The 19,937-nt window shown below is 58.8% G+C and overlaps 1 protein-coding gene across 1 annotated transcript; it reads left to right on the top strand.

Annotated features, from left to right (window-relative positions):
• Nucleotides 1-1,690: 1,690 nt before the first annotated feature.
• On the top strand, nt 1,691-16,969 carry ADGRG3 (adhesion G protein-coupled receptor G3). The gene is made up of 12 exons (XM_045533628.1): nt 1,691-1,829; nt 4,327-4,480; nt 6,534-6,672; nt 8,214-8,360; nt 9,135-9,269; nt 9,742-9,781; nt 9,979-10,079; nt 10,227-10,339; nt 12,558-12,838; nt 13,003-13,096; nt 14,260-14,543; nt 16,122-16,969. The coding sequence occupies exons 1-12, from the start codon at nt 1,778-1,780 to the stop codon at nt 16,232-16,234; spliced, it is 1,653 nt and encodes a 550-aa protein (XP_045389584.1). The 5' UTR covers nt 1,691-1,777; the 3' UTR covers nt 16,235-16,969.
• Nucleotides 16,970-19,937: the final 2,968 nt, after the last annotated feature.

The following is a 19,937-nucleotide window of genomic DNA, read 5'->3' as shown; positions in this document are numbered from 1 at the left end:
AGTCTCCCCATCCCCATGGCTGGGCTGGGCCTGGGGGGAGCGGGGAGGCGAGGCCCCCATCATGACAGCTCTATGGTGCTCCTTTGATGGTCCCAATCACGCACCTCCTGGGCTGCGGGGCTTGAGACCACAGGACGGCCCTTTCCACCGGGCACGACCAGGTCTGCGCCCGGAAGCATCTCTCTGGCATGGGAAGTAGATTGCAGTGGCCAGGGGGGTCTGGCCGGAGGACAAGCCGGGGACAGGAGGTGGCAGAAAGGGAAGCTACAATTCTGTTTGCCCTGGGATTTGGGGGTCCCAGGGCTCCATAAGTGGCTCCACGCCAGTCCGCTGTCCCCGGGGACCTAGGAAGCGTGACTTTCAGAGAAGGGGCTTCAGGGAAAGGTGGTCTTCCTTCTGGCCCTGCCTGACCCTCACCTGTCCCCTTCCCGGCTGCCCTGAGCCTGCCTTCCCAGGAGGTCTGAACGCTCTGCGTCCCAGGCTGCAGACCTCTGGGCCCTTCCGCCCAAACTGGCACCGGCGAACCCCTCTGGCGGCCCAGGCACCCGTGGTGGGGCTGGGGTCCCGCAGTGGCCCACCACTTCACCTCCCCCTGCCGCGGCTGGGAGCGGAGGCCGGGCAGACCCAGCGGTTCCCGTCTGCCCGCCGGACCTTCCCTGTAGAGGAAGTTTCTGGGGCTCAGGAAGCCCTGGGCTCTGACCTGCTGCCCCACACCAGGTCCCCACCTGCCTCCTGCCCCCCACAGTGACCCTGACACGCCCGCCCCAGCCCTCCCCAGGCCCAGAGGGCTCAGCCGGGACCGAGGCCTGTCTGGACACCGAGCGGCAGGCGGGGGAAACAGAGGCCAGCGGGGGCCAGGCGGGCCCCCAGCTGGACCCCCCAGGCTAGCTCTGGCCTCGTGGGCCTGAGGCGGGTGCTGGTGAGGACACACTTTCTTGGTGGTGCACCCTCTCCCCCTGATGTCCGAGCGGGGCCAGCGTCACCCCCACGGCTTCCTTGGGGCCAGCGGAGTCGGAGCCTCAGGGTCGGCCCTGCCCTGCCCCCGTGCCAAGGCCCACGGAGATCTGCGGCCCCTGCCTCCCTCCCGGGCCAGCAGTGGCCAGCGGGACTGAGGACAATTTCACGGTCCTGATGGTCAGAAAATGATGGTAACGGTCACAGCCCGTCCTGTCATCCAGGCTGGGGGGAGGCTCGGGCCGCAGGGCCAGCTAATGCCCTCGCCCCCCACACCTCCAGCCTGGCTCAAGCCAGCGGCACCGTGCGCGTCTTCGTCCTCATCCCCAGAGCCAGGCTCTGTGCCTGGCTTGTTGCCGGTCTCATCCAACCCCGACACAGCCTGAGGAAGCAGCCTTGTTGCGATCTCCACTTTACAGAGGAGGAAACCGAGGCTCAGAGAGGCCCCCAGCTTGCGAGAGGAGGGGTGTGTGTGGCTGTGCCTGACTCCAAAGCCCATGCTCATCTCCGATTCCCAGGGGTCTGCTCCGGGACGGAGGCCTCTGAGGCTGCGGGACCCCAGCCCCACGGCACCCACCCGGCGCGGCCCTGGGAGCACTCCCGGGGGGCGGGGGCGCAGCAGCTCCCTCTGCAGGTGGACTCACGGCGGGGCGAGGCTGGGAGCGCGGCCCAGTTCCCCACCCTCACCTTTCACAACCCCACCGATGGCGCCACTGAGCAGGAAGGGTGAGAAAGCACAGGAAGCGGCGGGCCGGCTGGGAGGGCTCCGGGCCTGGAGGCCACACAGCCACAGGGCTCTGGCCAGAGGCAAGGCTGGCCAAGGATGGTGACACCCAGGGGCCTGGTGGCCCTGCTCCTGCTGCTCCTGGCCTCAGGTGAGCAGCCAGCTCCTCGCCCCTCCTGCCAAGCCTGGGAGACCCTGCTCTGCGGAGGGCTCGGGGCAGGGTCTGGGGTCGGGGGAGCCGGGGACAGGGCCAGGGGTGGAAGGGCGTGAGGACTGGGGTGTCCGGGGTGTGTCCCCTGAGGACCCTCCCCGACCGCCTTGGCACCTCCTCCAGCCTTGTCGCTCTGGGTCAGTTCTGTCGTCCTGCCAAACCTCAGGCAGGGCTGGGTCTCAGGGCCCCTTTCAGTGCTGTGGGGACGGGGGGAGGACAAGAGTGTCCCCACCCCCGACTGGGGCTGTGGCTCCCTGTCAGGCCTGGCTCTGGGACAGGGGTGGGCCCTGGACAAGCTACTGTCCGGCTGGCCAGCGGGCTCCTGGGTCGAGGGTTGGGACCCGCTGGAGGCTAAGGCCGGGCAGGGCTCGCACCCTTCCTCTGGTCCCTCCACCACACACAGCACCCCACACCCTCCCTGTCCCTGTCTCCGCAATGGCCTGTGGTCCTCAGCGACAGGGCCAGGCCCACACTCCCCCCGCCCTGGCCCCGGGTCTCACTCAGGTGCACAGGCAGCTGGAGGACCCCTGGCCCGGCCCTCGCTGTCCCCTCTCCCGGGAAAGCCACCCCTTGCCCGCCTGGCAGGCTCCACTTACCCTTCCCGGCCACTCTGTGGCGTCTCAGCCGCCCCCTCGGGCGGAGGGCCGTGTCCTCCTCGGTGTCCCCATCTCAGGGCCTCGCGGGCTCCTCCTGTCTTGCTCTTGACTCGGTGACGGCCCGAGCGGCATGTCTGCCTCCCTGTGTGTCTGTCCAGCGTGCGGTCTCGTGACTTTGGCCACGTGGATCAACCTCTTGGGCTTCAAAGAACCCTCTTCTCTTCCAATGTTGGGCGCGTCCATGCAGTGCAAAGTTTAGTCCCTGGCTCTAAAAAGGGTGAAAAATGGCAAGTGCTGTCCTAGCGGCCTGGGCAGGTCCTGGTACAGAGGAGGCCACCAGGTGGCACTTGATGGCTTCATTAGCTTGATAACCGAAGGTGGCCGTCATCGGGTCTCACGGGCATGGTAGGGCCAGGCGCTTTGCAAAAGCTGTGCTCGCTGGCCGGGCGTTCAGGCCCTCCCAGTGACCGTGTTCCGCCGTGGTGATGCGGGAACTCTGGTTGGGGCAAAGCGTCAGCTGTTTGAATGGGCGAGGAGCTCTGAGAGGTTCGTATCTAGAAGTAAGACGCTTCCCTTTGGGGACGTGTGTGGGTTAGTCACCATTGGCTCATTCGTCCATCCGTCCATTCATTCATTCATTCACTCATTCAGCTGTGCCAGGCCCTGTGCCTGTGCACCTGGCCCCTGCCCTCAAGGGGTCACAGCCTAGCAGAGTGGCAGAGCGTGGTGAGGACCCACATGTAGGACCGGGCAGTTAGGGCCAAGCAGGGGACAGAAGCAATGGAGGGGCTTGCATAAAGGGACACGTTTCAGGGGTGCAGGCAGAGCAAGGGGAGCCAGGAGGGGGGCTGGCACCCGAGGGCAGCCCCCAGCACCCGGGCCTGGAGGGCGCGGGAGGGGTCGGTCCCCAGGGTGCATGGATACCCGCTGTGGCCGCAGGAGGGAGCAGCAGTGCAGCGGTGGTGGGCCGGCAGGGAGGGGCTGAAGGGGCCACGGGGGTGGGGCCAATGCCCGCCTGCCCTCTGACCTGCAGGGGGGCGCCATCCCATACACAGGCCGAGTCTGGGGTCTCCTTGTCTGGACTAAATGCTTCCGACGTCCTCAAAGAATAATCATGGAAAAGATACTTAACAATTTTCTCTGCGCTGGGTGCTCGCTGCGAGCACTGAAATTCCCAGCAGGCTGGGGGGGAGGCCCTGTCATCACCCAGCAGGTGCCACCTGCACCCATTGGTGACCCGCTGGGCAGACAGCAGGACAGGGAATAGCATCTCCCCTCAAGTTGACAATTTTCTCTTCCTTCCTCTCCTTTTCTCTCCTCCTCCTCTCCTGTCCCCTCTGTTTAAAAAGCAAACATGGGCCCTGTTACATACACGCTCACCTGCCGTTTGCCGTGTCCCATGAAACAATGTATCGTGAATGTCTTTACAATCTGACAGCAACGTGAAGTGCCTTTACAAGCTCATTAAAACAACATGGTCACATAGAGTAGAGTATTATAAAATCCACTCTGAAAGATTATTTTTTAACCTTACGTTTACTTTTTGTTCAGCCATAATTTTTACGATGTATTATTTATTTATTTATTTATTTTTTGCTGTAATGATTAAAAATCTACTTGTTTCTTTTAAATTGTGAAAGTAATACTGGGAATAATTTTTTTTTTAAATCAAACACCAGAGAAGGGAATAAAAAATGAAAAGCGACAATCCCTCTGCCCACCCCACCCCAGCTCTGTCCACCCCAGCGGAAGCTCACCCGCACCATCAGACTCTGGATGCTCCCCGCCCTTGCTTCCTCTCCTGGCCCAGCCCACTCACACTCTCTGCATCCCTCCCTTAGGCGAGGAAAACACCACCGAAGAGCCGAGAAATGTCTGCCGGAAGCACAACAATGAGGACTATTATGAAGCCTCCAGCTTGGAGGACAAGGCTGAGTGTTTCACCAAGTGTGGGCAGCCGGAGAGTGAGTCCTGTGATGTGGAAAACCTGCAGAGGTGAGGGGGCCCTCTGAGCTGCAGCGGGAACCTGGGATTCCTGGGAGCGGGGCCATTAGGAAGGGATGGGACCATCTACTTCATGGCCCCAGAAAAGCTGCTACAGAAGGGTGGGCGAGGTTCCAGGTTAGCCCAGAGGAAGGAATTCTGCCAAGGCTTCACAGAGGAGGCAACCCATGAAAGGGCTTTGAAGGGTGCATAGGAGTTTTCCAGTTGAACCCAAGAAATGGTGGAGGATACAGGCAGAAGATCTGTAGAGTACTAGGGGAGAACTATAATGCTTTGAACTGTGAGAGCATAAAGTGCTGGGGGTGGAGGAGACAATGGGAGACAGGATGGGTGGGAGATGGGACTGGGAGTAATAGCAGGGACTAAGGTGTGAAAGATCGTATAAGTTATACCAGTGGGGGGAGGAGGATGGCATATTTTAAGCACAAGAAGAGTGTAGTCAACTTTTTATTTCAGAAAGATTGCTCAGGCTTCAGGGAAGGCTACAGGGGTGGTGATGCAGGAAGGGACATGACAAAGTAGGGTGCAACTGCAGTGGTCTGGGTAGGATTTGGGGCTGAACCAACGCCACCACCACTACCAGCTGGCATTGCGCACTTGGAAGAGAGAGATGGATGAGAGATGGTATGATGTAGAATCAATAAGACCAAGGGACTGATTAGATGTGGGGTGACGGAGAAAGAGTGTTTAGAATATAACATTTTCAAAAATCATCTCTATACTGGGCAAGGTGGCTCAAACCTGTAATCCTAGCACTCTTGGAGGCTGAGGCAGGAGGATCTCTTGAGGTCAGGAGTTCGAGACCAGCCTGAGCAAGAGCGAGACCCTGTCTCTACTAAAAATAAAAAAAATTAGCTGGGCATAGTGGCACATGCCTGTAGTCCCAGCTACTCAGGAGGCTGAGGCACGAGGATTGCTTGAACTCAGGAGTCTGAGGTTACTGTGAGCTAGGCTGATGCCACGGCAATGGAGCCCCAGTGACAGAGTGAGACTCTGTCTCAAAAAAAAAAAAAAAGTCCTCTCCAAAAATATTTCTACCTCTCTCTCCTCCTCTCCCTTCTAATCAAAGTTACCCAAAACTCTTCTGGGATACCCAGAAAAGCACCTGGCATACAGTTGGTACTCAATAAACATTTGTTGAAGGAAGGAATGGCAACCTTGTGCTCTCAGGCACGGTGTTAGGACGGCGGCCTGATTATAAGACACGATTTCAGTGGCCTGGAAATGCTCCCATCTTGCCTGCAGCCGCTCCAGGTGCTTCTCAGCAACCGAAAGTTGCTGGAGGGCTCTCTCCGTGCTGCCTAGGTATATACCCAAAAGAATTTAAAACACGTCTTCAAACAAAACCTTGTGCATGAATATTCATAGCAGCACTTTTCATGATAGCTGAAAACTGGAAGACCCAAATGTCCGTCAGTGAACGGATGCACAACCAAAATACGGTGTATCCATGCAGTGAAATAACATCCATTCATAAACAGAAGGGAAATACTGACACACGCTACGACACAGATGAACTTTGAAAACATTGTGCTGCGTGAAAGAAACCAGACACAAAAGGCCCCATACCATGTGATTCCATCTGTACGAACCACCCAGGATACGCAAAATCGTAGGGACCGAAGCAGATCAGTGGTTATCGGGGGCTTCGGGGAGGAGGAAGGGAGTGACTGCTTAGTGGGTCTGGGGTTTCCTTCTGGAGTGATGAAAATGTTCTGGAACTAGACAGTGATGATGGTTGCACAACACTGTCGATGTACCTGATGCCATTGAATTGTACATTTTAAAATGGTTAAAATGATAAATCTTATGTTATGTGTATTTTACTGCAAAAAAGACAAGCACGTGAAGTACTCAAAGGGACTCTTGGCTGGAATCCCACAGTACCAGCCTGGATTGCTCTTAAGCCACAGCTTCTTCCTCCTACAGTGACCTCAGGGTCTTTAATTTGATATTCTGGTCCGGCCTCTCACCACAAGAACCTGGTGAATGAATAACTCAGCCTCCAAGACCCTCCCCTCCTCTGTTCCCCGGCCCCCTGCAGATACTGGCTGGACTACGAGACCCACCTGGTGGAGAAGAGTTTGTCGGAGACAGTGAACATGTCTTTCGTGAAGGCTTTGGTCCGGAACTTCAGAACTGATACCCCAGAAGACCTAATCTTCTCTCTGCAGCCCACTCAGGTGACGCGGTCTCCTATCCCTACTGGCTGGTTCGGACCCTGTTTTCCTTGGGCACGTATTTCATAATTGTAAGGCAGTCAAGTCCTGTGCTTAGAGTCCATCAAAGCTTACCCTGCCACGTCCCGCTGGGCAGGGCTCTGCCACCTTGTTAGCGGGCGCTGGCGAGTTAACCGGGTGAGTGGACCCTGGTAATAGAGTGTCCAGGGTGCTACGATGGGCATTTGGGGGACCTGGGTTCTAGTCCTCGACCTGCCACCACGTCACTAGATGTCCTCCAGGAAATCCCTTTCCCTCGGCGTCCTCAGCTGTAAAATGAGCTCTAAGTGTATCCAAGTCTGCAATTCCCACGAGCTCGTCCACCCAGGGAACATGTTGAAAACCAGGGAAGGGGCACACTTGGCAGCCACGGGGCTCAACGGGCTGAGTCTGGATTCCCACTGATCCAGATTCAAATCCCGGCTCTGCCGCTTACCAGCCATTGTGATCGCAGGCAAATTACTCCTCTGAGCCTCAGTTTCCCCATCTGTAAAATGATGAAGGTATTGCCCGTTTTCAAGACTGAGGGGAGGAGCAAATGAGATCACGCGCAGGGAACGCTTGCTACGATGCGGTCTCTGTAGCCACCTCCCACCTGCCTCAAGGAAGGAGCTGATGCCGGACGTTCAGGCAGCGAGACCGGCTGGGCATCAGCGAGGTTCCTGTCGGTCTGTCTGGAAAAGGGAAGATAGACAGGGCCTTTCTCACGTTCTCAGCCGTTTAGTATGTCACTCAAGCAGCCGAGCCCTCTGCGTGGGGTACCCACTGGCCCCAGAAATCACCCACATGTCCTTGTGACAAGGGTCTGGGCAGGGAAGGAGAAGGTTGGGGCTTCGGCTCCGGCTCTAGCGCCGTGTGTTCAAGGCGCGTGGGTGCTTCTGAGCCCGGCGGGGCGGGGCAGCTGCAGCCCCGGGGAACAGGGGGTCAGGGAATATGGAACAGGACATGCTTTAGCACGACCACCAGAATTTAGTGCAATATTTTGACCGCCGTTAGTTTTTAAAAAATTCGTTGTTGTTGTTGTTGGGTGGGGAGGTTTCCACATTCGGTGTGAACTTGTGTGTCCTCCGTCTCTGCCCTTGTTCTCTCCCTTCCCGAACTTCCTTCCTGGTGGCTTTATTCTTTCCGTTTATTCCTGAGTCAGAAGCCAGACGCTGTCCCCAGCAATCCCTGCGTAAACACAGGGGCTGTTAGGACCCTGGCCAAAAGCACGCGACAGCCCGCTGTCCTCACACTTGCACAAGTGTCACCTCTTCACAGCCCGCGTCCGCCCGGCAGGTGCCCGAGCAGGCACTGGGTCAGCTCCGTCCTCCAAAGGGTCATAACTTGTCCAGGGGCCCACAGCAGAGCTTGCGCTGTGCCCAGGTGTCCTGCCTCCCAGAGCTGCTAGTCCCAGCGCTGCTTCTCCACCCAGTGTGCCTCAGTTTCCCCTCCCAGCTGGGGGAGCGGCAGGACCTGCATCGGGGGCTGGGTAAAGATGGGAGCTGCTGGGTGTGTGGTTGCAGATTCCGAGGCAGGTGACGAAGGATGAAGATAAGCCCCCAGACAGAGTCCGACTTCCCAAGAGCCTTTTTGGAGCCCTGCCAGGCAACAGGTCCATGGTCCGGTTGGCTGTCACTGTTCTGGACATCGGTCCGGGCAATATCTTCAAGGTGAGGAGAGGCCTAATGGGGACTCAGGGAAGCTCCAAGATTAGGTGCTAGGTGCTCCAGGGTCCCCTGCGCCAGCTTGTGCTCACTGGAGCCTGCTAGGGGACCCGAGGGGGACGGGGGAGGTGGTGAGCCTCTCGAGAGTGTTTCTAAAGCAGCTGCAGTCATCCAGGACCCTTCTCTCCGGGTCCGTGGACGGCAGGCTCAGGCTGGTCACACTCACACTCAGATGTCTGGCACCCCCCACACCAGTATTCTTTGGCCTGTACATGTGTCCCAAGTGTGTTCATGTACCCTCATGTGTCCTTGTGCATGCACATATGTGCATTTCCTTTTCTGTTCCTGCACACACATAATCACGTGTGCTCAGGTGTGAGCATGTCCACACGGGCTCTTGCAAAGGTGTGTAGCAGGTGTGCGCACCCTGAGCTGCAGCTCCACTCGTGTGCACATGTGTGTATCTCTGAGTGCTGGTGTGTGCACCATGGCACCCACTGTCCCCCACTCCTTGGATGCTCTCGCCTGCGCCTCTCTAGTTAAGAGGGCTGGAGCTCCGGGGGCCGGCAATGGAGAGCCGCCAGGTGCACAGCTTTGCGGCCAGGTGGCCAGGAGCATGGGGCCTGGCTGGGCCCAGCTGGAGCAGGAGGCTGCGGGGAGCAGCAGGGAGAAGGTTGCCTGTGGCCTAAGGGGTCCTGGTGCCCTGGGCTCAGGCCCCCGGCCAGGGTTGGGTTGGGACAGCCCCTCCTGCAGCCTGGCCTCCTCCGTACCCCCTCACAGGGTCCCCGGCTCAGCCAGGAGGATGGCAGCAGCGTGTTGAACAATCACCTGGTGGGCTTGAGGGTGGGCCACACCCCCGTCACCAGGCTGGCCGAGCCTTTGGAGATCACCTTCTCCCACCAGCGTCTGCCCCCCGTGAGTCACTGGCAGTCACTGGGGGGCAGACAGGCGAGTGGGCACACGCAGGCCTGTGGGCTCTGAGCATGCAGGGACACTGCACGTCTGTCCCTTGCCCTTCCACATGCACCCAGGAGGATGCCGCACACACAGTTGTGCCCAGAGACACATGCCCACCCTGCGCACACGTGTCCCCCAGACACCCTCCCACTCACCTGCTCACACAGGTGCACGGAAGGCCCCGCACCCCTCCCTGCACGCACACGCATTCCCCTCCCCCCACACGCACGCTCGCACAGACTGGCAGACCCTGCCGCCCACAGCCCCACGCCACCCTCGGGCCCCTCACACGCACAGCTGATTTTCCTGTGCGACCCACGGGAGTGAGCCTCGGGTTCTGCCCAATGCACACACAGCCCAGACCCTGCCCTCCCCTGCCCGCCCCCAACCTCCCCCTTCTGCTCCCCTGACTCCCACTCTCTGGTTCCAGAACATGACTGTCACCTGTGTCTTCTGGGATGTGACTAAAGGTAGGGCCTGCAGGACCTTTTCTGGGGTAAGATAGGTGGGGGGGGGTGCGGCTCCCTTGGGGGCGGGGCCGGTTGCACTGGCTGGGGCCCTCCCCTCCCCTGCCCTTCCCTCTCCATGTTCCCACCCCCCCCCCTCCCTTCCTCTCCCCGTCCCTCCCCTCCCTGCCCCTTCCATGTTCCCCTGGCCTCCTCTCCAGGGCCAACTGGAGACTGGGCTTCCAAGGGCTGCTCCACGGAGCCCGGAGCCAAGGGGACTGTCTGCCGCTGTGACCACCTGACCTTCTTCGCCCTGCTGCTGGTAACAGCCCACTCCACTGTGATCCCAGCAGTCCCAGAGGCTTCCAGCTCCTGCCCCTGGGAGGGGGCGGCCTGGTGAGCCCAGGGCCTTTGGGGTGCGCGGGCCTGGCCTCCAGCTGATCTGGTCCGGGTTCGGGGTTGCCCACAGAGGCCCATCTTGGACCGGGCCACAGTGCAGGCCCTCAAGCACATCTCCCAGGCGGGCTGCGGAGTCTCCATGGTCTTCCTGGCCTTCACCATTGGCCTCTATGTTGCCCTGAGGTGAGTGACCCCCACCTGCCCCCACGTCTGCCTCCTGCCCTCAAGGAGGCAGCAGGGCAGGGGAGAAAGCTCCCCGGTTGTGTGGCCTTTCACTGGTATCCTCTGCGCACCTGCAAAGTCAGGCGGCGGTTGCAGTGCATCAGGGCTGTTGTGGGTGCAAGCGGCAGAAACCCAGCTCCAATCGGCTTAAACATACAGGGAATGTGTGGCCCATGTCAGTGAAAAACTCAAGGCAGATGGACTTCAGGCAGGGTTAGATCCAGGGGCTCAAAGAGGTCCCAGAACTTGGTTTCCCTCGGCCTCTCCCAGCTTTGCTTGGCCTTGACAGTCACGTCAGGCAGCTCCTCCCCCTCCGGGGGACCCTGGGGGCCCTGGGCTTGCGTCACAGCTCCGCAGCTGCTCATGCAGAAACGAAAGCAGTCTCCTCTTCGCAACTATTCTAAACTCAATCCCAGAATTGAGGTGGTGGTGTTTGTTTTTTTTTTTAAAAAAAAACATTTTACCTTGAAATAATTATAGATAGAAAGTTGCAAAAACAGTGCAGAGTCTTGTTGTCCCCTCCCCTAGCTCCCCCAGCGGAGACACTTATGTAACTGTAGGACGACGTCAAAGCCAGGAGGCTGACGGTGCAGTACTGTCGACAGGAGTGCAGACCTTGTTCGGTTTTCACCATGTTTTCCATACATTTGCGTGTGTGTGTGTGTGTGTGTGTGTGTGTGTGTGTGCATCAGCCTCTGCAACTTTGTCCCATGCATACAGCAGAGTGGATTTTACTGCTCTGACCCGGACCGTGGGCCGTGCCCGAATGGGGCCCTGTGGTCAAGGGGTGGACTCACTGACCAGCTGGGCCAGGCCACGCGCGCTGTTGCCTTTGAGCTAACAAAGCGCCAACCGCCACCACCACCTGCCTCCCAGTGCCACGGTTGAGAGTGGGGAAGCGTATTCCCCAGGGAAACTTGGGGCTGTTTCCAGAGGCAGGGGGAGCGGGCGTACGACAGGCAGAAACGGCAGAGAGCACTGCAGCCTCACTCGCCTGGCCTGGGCCATGGATAAGGGACCCGCAGGACCCGCCAGCTTGAGGGAGCCAGGGGACCAGCCCGTGCCCCAGCCTGCCCTATCCAACGCCTCCTAGAGGCGCCTTCCTCCATCCAGGGCTCTCCTCTGTCCCCTCCACGTGGCTCTGTGCCTCTGTCACCATTTGAGGTGGGCTGCAGACCCCCGAGCCCCACCCACTCCAGCATAGACCAGCCCGTGAGTGTAAGTGGTGCCACCCCCCCCCCACGCCTCCAAGCCTATGACACGGTCCCCAAGCCCGACAAGCTGAGGAGGACCTGCCAGCTGGCCGCATGGCTGGACCCTGTGCACTGGGCTTGGAGTCATCACCAGCTCCCAAGGGCGGGGCCTGGCATCCGGGTGGTGGGGACATTACCCTTTATGCCCCCTCCAGGCAGCCTGGGTTCCCACCCCTTGGGTGAGAGCCTTTGGGTCTGGTTTGCTCAGAGTTCAGAGTGGGGGCTGCACAGAGAGGGAGGGGGGCCCGGGGGAAGCACTGGGCAGGGAGTCTGGAGCCGGGGTTGGAGCCCCCGCCCTGCCCTGTGACTCCGTGAGCGTCCCTGTCCCTCTCTGAGCCTCACTGTCCCTACTCCACGCACCCCTCTGTGCATGCCCCACGCATGCACCCATGTGTCCGTCCCCTCAGCTGGCGATTCCTCAGGCCTCGCCACCGTTAGGCCCGAGTTCACAGCGTGGGAGAGACGTGATAGCGCAGGGCAGAGAGTTACACGGCGCTGCTGGAAGCTCCCAAATCAGCCCGGGCCATTCAGACACAGCCTCCCCAGAAGGGACTATCCAAGTGGGGTTTTGAAGGCAGAGCAGGAGTCCGGCAAAGAAGGTGGGAGGAGCGGGGAGAGGCATTGAAGGCAGAGGGAAGAGCACGGGGAAGTCTGGGAGGTGTGCGGAAGCAGGACGCATCCAGGGACTTGCTCGATACGCGGTTTGGCCGATGCATCGAGTCAAGGCCAGAGGCCGCAGATCCCTGTGGGCCGTGAGAGGGCTCCTGGACTTGAACCTGAGGACGCTCACGCTCTGGCTGCTGCTGGCAGGGTGGAAGCTGGAGGCTCAGGCAGGAGCTGGCGGTGGGGGTGGAGAGCCACAGGCTGGCAGGACGGACAGGCCCGGGTGCCCCGTGGGAGCTGTGGCCTCTCATTTCTTGCCCCAGGCTTTCCCGGCAGAGGTTCAAGTCGGAAGATGCCCCCAAGATCCACGTGTCCCTGAGTGCTAGCCTGTTCCTCCTGAATCTGGTCTTCTTTGTCAATGTGGGGAGAGGCTCAGGGGTGTCCGATGCCGCCTGCTGGGCCCGGGGTGCCATCTTGCACTACTTCCTGCTCTGCGTCTTCACCTGGATGGGCCTGGAAGCTTTCCACCTCTACCTGCTTGTCATCAAGGTCTTCAACACCTACTTCGGGCACTACTTCCTGAAGCTGAGCCTGGTGGGCTGGGGTAGGTGCAGAGGGGACAGCTGGCCCTGAGGGTGCAGAGAGGGATACAGGCTCAGGGAGAGAGAGAAGGGGCTCCCGGGGCTCAGGGGATGGGCAGCTGGGCCGGATGTGGAGGAGGACGTGCCCCGGGAGCCCTGTGATGCCGTACCTCTTCCCTCGCGCCAGGCCTGCCTGCCCTGATAGTCATCGGCACCGGGAGTGCCAACAGCTATGGCCTCTACGCCATCCACGACCGGGAGAACCGCACCTCGCTGGAGCTGTGAGTGGCGGCTGCGGGGGCAGGGGTGATAGCGAGTCCCTGGCTTCGCACGTCGGGGCTGGAGGGAGGTGGGGGGAGGAGGGAGTCCCAGGAAGAGAGACCAACTATGTCAAGGCCGGAAGGATCCTCAGATGCAGCCGGCTTGTGGCACAGAGGGGTAAACTGAGGCTTGGAGAGGGGAGGTGAAATGAGAGAGTTTGCCCGAGAAGGGAGAGGGAGACCCGGATCAGGAGGCAGGTGCCGTGCTGTAGACGGGGCCGACACTCACCCACACGGCGCCTTCGGGCAAGGAGGAAAGGTGGTCCCTGCCCACGCCGGGTGCTCGGCCTGGTGAGCGGAGGACATGCTGCACTTCAGCCCCCACCTGCCCCTCCACCAGGTGCCCTTGCGTAGGGCACAGCCTGCCCAGTGATTCCCAGCAGCCCTGGGTCTAGCCCCGGTTCTGCCCTTGTCTACTGTGTGTGCAATCTTGGCAAGCCCATCCTCTCCCAGGGCCTCAGTCTCCTCATCTGCACAATGGGGGCACTGATCGACAGGCTGTCTCAGGCCCCCTGCCCTGCAGTGCGGGGGGCAGTGGAGCTGAGCTGAGCCTCCAGACTCCACCCGGTGATCTCCCAGGGTGCCCGCCACTGTCCCCATGGCTCTGTGCTCGGAGGGGCTGGCAGGGCCTTGGACCTGTCCCCAGGGCCTCTTAAGCAGGGGCCACAGGAGCCTGGGAGGTAACATAAGTGCACGTGGTGGGCCAGGTTGGGGACGGTGGCAGACGAGCAGTCACAGGCCCATCTGATGGGCAGTCCGTTATGGTCCTTCGGGAGGGCGTCCGCAGAGCTGCCAGGTGGATGGTTGTGTAAGAGAAGCAGAAATCTGGGCAGGCACGCCAAATCTTCCGATTTTAAAGAGTGGGCCAGCCATTAATTCAGTTTTTTTTTTACAACGTAATATGGGGCAAATGAAACATGTCCTTGGGGTCACTTTGGCCCTTTTGCACCACGAGCCTGAAGAGTCAGCAGACTGGAGGCTGTCGGTGGCCCCTGCCCAGCAGAAGAGCAGGGGACCCGAGGGCGGAAATGGGAGGAGGTCACAAAAGGTCACTTGGGGGAACTGCATGGGGCTTGCCGGTCGTGGGTCCCTCTCTCAGTCCCGCTGGCCCCCGCCTCCTCCAGGTGCTGGTTCCGTGAAGGAAGGGCCGTCCCCGCCCTCTATGCCACCGTCCACGGCTACTTCTTCACCACTTTCCTCTTCAGCGCGGTGGTCCTGGGCCTGGTGGCCTGGAAGATCTTCACCCTGTCGAGTGCCACAGTGGGCAAGGAGAAGGGGCAGAACTGGAAGGGTGTGCTCACGGTGCTGGGCCTCTCGAGCCTGGTGGGCGTGACGTGGGGGCTGGCGGTCCTCACGCCCCTGGGCCTGTCCACCGTCTACCTCTTCACTGTCCTCAACTCCCTGCAAGGTGAGGCGGGCCAGGGAGGCGGCCAGCTGCCCTTCTGCGCTGGGGGAGGGGAAGGGGAGAGCGGTTTGCTAGAAACAGCGTTCCACCCGGGCCAGCTCCGGTCAAGTGTATGGATTCTAAACACCCGGGGCCCTCTGAGGGATCCCAGGCAGCAAGGGTGGCTGCATTCACGAGAGATGCCACCGGGACCGGGAAAAGCCACGCAAAGCAAAGCAGATCCTTTCCCCACCTCTCTCTCTGGAGCTGTGTGTGTTTCCCGTCTGGTCGTGGAAGCTCCTGTGTTCTCTGGCTGCTGTCCTGTCACTCGCCAGGGTCCCCAGTGGCTGCCCAACAGGGCCCCCTTCACCCCACGTGAACTTCCACATCAAGTGCCCCTCTCTGGTCCCATCAGCTGTGACCAGGAGTCAGGGTCAGGTGACTTGATGTCCACATGACACAGACGGAGTCTCCAAGGAGCTGTGGAAGCAGAAGGAAGTGATTGCTGTGGCTGTCACCTGCCCCCGCAGGGTCCTTCTTCTGAGACCTCAGCAAAGGGGGAGGGGCGCAGGGCATGGGTCACAATTTCCTCTCTCTTAGCTCCTCACACCCACAGCTCAAAGAGGTGTCACAGCCTGCCTGTGAAGTTAACAGCCAAGAAGGGAGTGACAAGGCTCATGCCACCCAGAGGAGTCACTAGGAACCCAGGCATCCTAGACACAGTGGGTGCAAGCCCACAAGACCAGTGCCCCGGGAGACTGGGTTGCTTAGTGGTTGGGGCCAGGCAGCCCTGGGCCCAGATCCCAGCTCCACCCCCAAACACAGCTCCCCTGATCCTCACTCTAAAGTCCAGATCACCCCAGTACTTAGCTCACCAGATTTCATGATGAACGACTGTGGTGAGGCACGTGTGGACTCAGTAGTCTTCAGTGTGTGAGAACTATATTAGTAACAGTAGAAATCATTGCTGTTAGACCATCTGAGATTGTTCCCAGCTGAAGAATCACAAGTCCATGCCTGGAACATCCCAGGGGTTAAGGACTGGGGAGAGATGCTCATTGAAACTGTAAATTGTATCACTGGTCTTTCAGAGGTTACCTGAATATTTAAGCCTGCACACTTCACTCTGAGTTAAGTTTCAGCTGAGCCTGAGTTATTCAGTATTTCTGTCTTCCTCCCGAACACAACAGAGCCCTTGGTACACTTTTACTGCCCATTTGAGCTCTTCGCAATATTTTTATTGATGTGTAGAGTTCTAGTTATAAATTTTCCTGAAACACACACGAAGTTTTTATTTCTCAGTCCCTTTCTGTACTTACTAGAATTTCTTGCACTCCATACTTTCCCTCTTCTTCTTGCTGAAGCGCATCCTGCAATAACCCTCTACGGAGGTGGTGGTGGTGGTTTTGTATGTCAGAGAGTTCCTTTATTTTACTTTTTCTTTTCTGTGATAGATGTGTGTATTTTACTTCAAGATCTCTGTTTTTCATTTCCCAGATTTCTGTTTGGTTCTTTTGCAGGTGTAGGTTTCATTTTTGCCTGACTTTTTCAGAAGTACTTGGGCGGTGACCGTGGTACTCTTTCTCCTCTCCCCCCTGACAGGCGTCTTCATCTTCTGCTGGTTCGCCATCCTCTACTTCCCGGGTCAGAGCACCGCAGCCCCCTCTTCCGGCACTGCCCGCGTGGACCAGACCCACTCTGTGTCTCACGGATAGGACGATACAGCCCTGCACTCTGGACTCAGCTCTGATGCCCCGTGGGACCTTGGGCGGCTTCCTGCCTCCCTCGGGGCCTTGGTTTCCTTCTCTGTACCGTGTGGCTGGGGAGGGAAGAGAGGGTGACCAGGTTGGACCACGTGGCCTCAGAGGTCCGCCCAGGTCTGTCCATGGGTCCGAGAGTCCACGCACGCAGGTTTGCAGCACTCTGACGTTCCCGTAGTCGTGAGACACCCCCCACCTCCGCCAGCAAAGCACGACGTCTTCACCCCCACGTTCTGCCCTCACAGCAAAGCAGCCCTTCTCTCCCTCATCCACCTTCTGGTCTCAGCGAGGGCCTGAGCCCAAAGACGGGTGTCTGCTGTTGGTGCAGCCTCTTAGGGGGGCCCCCAGCCTCTCCCTCCTCCCCCTTGTCACTGTCCTCCCACAGCTGCACGCTCCCACTGCCCGTATATTCAGGGGCATTCGGGAGGCCATCGTCCCCTCAGGCACTGGGGGGCCGCCTGCCCCTGCTTTCTGCCCAGCCTGTTCTCACGGAAGATACCACTCCATTCGGTGGGCTGCCACCCCCCAGGTGTCTGGGGACGCTGGATTTCAGAGAGTGCCGCTCAGTGGGTGCACTACCTCGAGCAAAGCCTTATTCCCGCTCTGACTGCCACGTGGGTGCCCAACCCCTGATCTGCTGTCCTCGTGGAGGGAGAAGACAAATGCGCCCCTGGGGTGCGGGGCCGAGGGGCGAGGGTGGGGATGGGGGTGGGGGTGGGGGCATTTCCACCGGAGTCTGAGCTCGTCCAGCGCAGGGCCCCGGACGGCCTCTCTCGCCGGCCAAGCACAGGGCCCGGCCCCCGGCAAGCCCTGAATAAATATTTGTTGGCCGAGTGAATGGCTGTCTGAGTTTGGCCCCAGCCTGGCAGGGCCCAGAACCAAGGGACTGTCCCCGGCCAGACCCGGGTTGGGCATGGCGCTTCCAGCAGCGGGGCCTCCGTTTCGCAACTGCACGCAGCTTCCTTAGTAGGAAATGAAAAGGAGCAGAGATAACAGAGATAGAGGTGGAGATACAAAGATAGAGAGATGGAGAGAGAGATTTAGCAGACAGGCTGACAGGAGAGGACAGAGGCAGAGACAGATGCAGAGATGCAGCCCCGCCCTCGCGCCCCACCCAGGGGCACAGCAGGTGTGGGCATCAGTCCTCTCCCCGGGGCCTCACCCCACAAGCTCTGCCCCCACTCCAGCCTTAACTTACCCACCACCCTCCCTACCCAGCCTCCAGCCCTCTCCAGCTTCCCGGGGTGCCGTGTGGACTGTCGAGCACTTTCCACAGGAGGGAAGTTATTGTGATTGTTGGAATCGATCCCCCCCACCGACAGCCCCCAAAGCCGTGGTCTCAGCCCCCCTCCCCCCCACAGCCGGTGCTGATGTGGGGAGTGGGTGCTCCCTCTTCCCCCCGCTCCCCACACGCAGTTGAAAGACAGGAAGGAGGGCCTTCGCTTCCTCCCGGGAAAGGAAACCTGGGGTGTGGACGTTGTGTCAGCTGAGCCACGTGACCAGATTTTGTGGACAGCCTTGGTACGTCTGCTGGTTTATCTTCACAGACATGTTTCTCCTGCCAAAGGTCCTGCCCGCCTTTCTCCCAAGCCTCAGCGCTAGCACCCCGAGAAACAGCTGCCCCTCTGTCCGACAGGCCCGGGTTAAACCCCGGCTGTGCTATTAGATGCTCTGTGACCCCGGCATGTCAGCTCAGCCCTATGAGCCTCAGTTTCCCCTCCATAAAATGGGAGTTATAAAGTCCTTGCGTCGTCCTGACAGCATTAAGTGAAGTGAGGAAGATAAAGTGCCCAGCACCGACTCGGCAGGAGCTCGCTGGCTCTCGAGCCCCGCTTGGTTTAAAGAAAGACCAGCCGAGGGTGTCGGAATGAGGAAAGGGAGGCCCAGACGGGCCCAGCGTCCTGCCCAACCGAGGCCACTCCGTGAGCTGGGCTGCCGCTACGGCTGGGCCTCCCTGGGTTGTGGACTCCTCCTCCCAGAGCATCCCCTGGGTTCAAGAATCATCACCTGGTCCCCACCCCCAGTCTCCGGGGAAACCCTGGGCGGGAGCTTCCCCAGGCTGCTCGGTGGCTGTGGGGCCAACAGCCCTGACGGCTGGGCACCTGGGCAGGTGTGGCCGACATGGGGGTGCTCTCCTTTTCCGGCTGGCTCTTCACCCCAGGGCCAGGCAGGGGCTGAGGGGCTGGGGTTCCTCACTGCCTAGTGTCACTCCAGAAGCAGTTCCAAGTGCCCAGCTGAGCACCTGTGCTAAGGCCAAGCGTGGCTATGGCAACAGTACACCCCGAAGACCGGAGCAGATGGACGGGGTTCCTCTGACACTGAACAGCAGTGTGACATCACCACGATTAAGAACGCAGACGCTGGCAGCGGCCTGCCAGTTCCACCTCCTGCCTCTGCAACTTGCCTTGGGCAAAGTGCTCACCTACGGAGTGGAGCAGGGACAGCAGTGGCAGTGTGCCTGCTTCGTCCCCCAGGACGGAGGAAGCAAATGAATAAATGAGTTAATGACTGCAGGGACCGCCCAGTGCCTGGCCCACGTGACACAGCAGGAGTGTGACCGAGCCAGGGCTTTGCCTTGGCCGTCCCCTTGTCAGGCCCTGGGCACAGTGGTCGTCCGTGAGCTGCAAGAAGGTCCCTTCTACCACGGCTCCTGCCTGGTTCTCTGTTCTGCCCACATGTCTTCATTCCTGGTATTTTTTCATTACCATGTGACAAACATACAGGAAACAAGAAGACTTCTTTGCTCCATGCTTTCCGACAGACAACTTAAATATGAAAAGACATAAATCCTTCACCCACTAATGAATTAGTTCAATGCAATTCCAATAAAGATTCTGATTGATTTTATTTTTTAGATTCTCCAAAAACTTATTCTAATATTTATACGAAAGCATTATAGGCCTTAAATCGTTAAGCCAGCCTTAATGAAAGAGAGCACAGAAGGAAGACTTGACCTCCAGATATAAAGATATTGCAAAGCCGGAGTGGTAGATGCAACATGGAGTTTGTGCAGGGATAGGAAAGAAGATCAGTGGAACAGAACGGAGCGCTCAGAGGCAGACTCAAGTACTCAAGTGGAGGACTTAATTCATGATGAGGGTAGCACCACCAAGAAGGGGCGAGTGGTCTGATGATGGTGTTGGAAAATTGGCTCATTATATGGAGAAAAAGGAAAGCAAGATCTTTGCTGACCCGTCGTGCTTTTTACATGCTTGGCTCTGCAAAAAGATAACATCCACAGTGGCTAAATTCACCACACAGTGGGGCAGGGGCCGTGGCAGGCTGGAAAATGTTCAACAACTGGCTGGCTGGGAGTAAAAGCCCTGTCTGTAGCATCTGCCAATTCCTGTGGTGTAAACAACCCCATGGCCACTTTTAAGCTATCGGACCTTACTGAACGGAAGTTGAGATGCAAAGCGCTCCCCCCCCCCCAGTATCTAGTATTTCCATTGTACTGACACAAGAGCATAAATGACTTCAAGAGCATAGACGATGGTAAAATATAGTAAAGTAATTAGTGATGGGTCTTGAGTATTTATTACTTTTGTTTTTAACAGAATGATTTTGTTTTTATAGAATTATTCACATGGGTTTTATCATTTAATTTTTAATCATGGCTGGGTTTGACAACTGGCTCACAAAAATCCCTGGAAGTTTA

The sequence above is a fragment of the Lemur catta genome, chromosome 20 (assembly GCF_020740605.2).
Source record: "Lemur catta isolate mLemCat1 chromosome 20, mLemCat1.pri, whole genome shotgun sequence".
In the NCBI taxonomy this organism is placed as follows: domain Eukaryota; kingdom Metazoa; phylum Chordata; class Mammalia; order Primates; family Lemuridae; genus Lemur; species Lemur catta.
The sequence above is the reverse complement of the archived record's forward strand: the minus strand, read 5'-3'. Positions and strand labels throughout refer to the sequence as shown.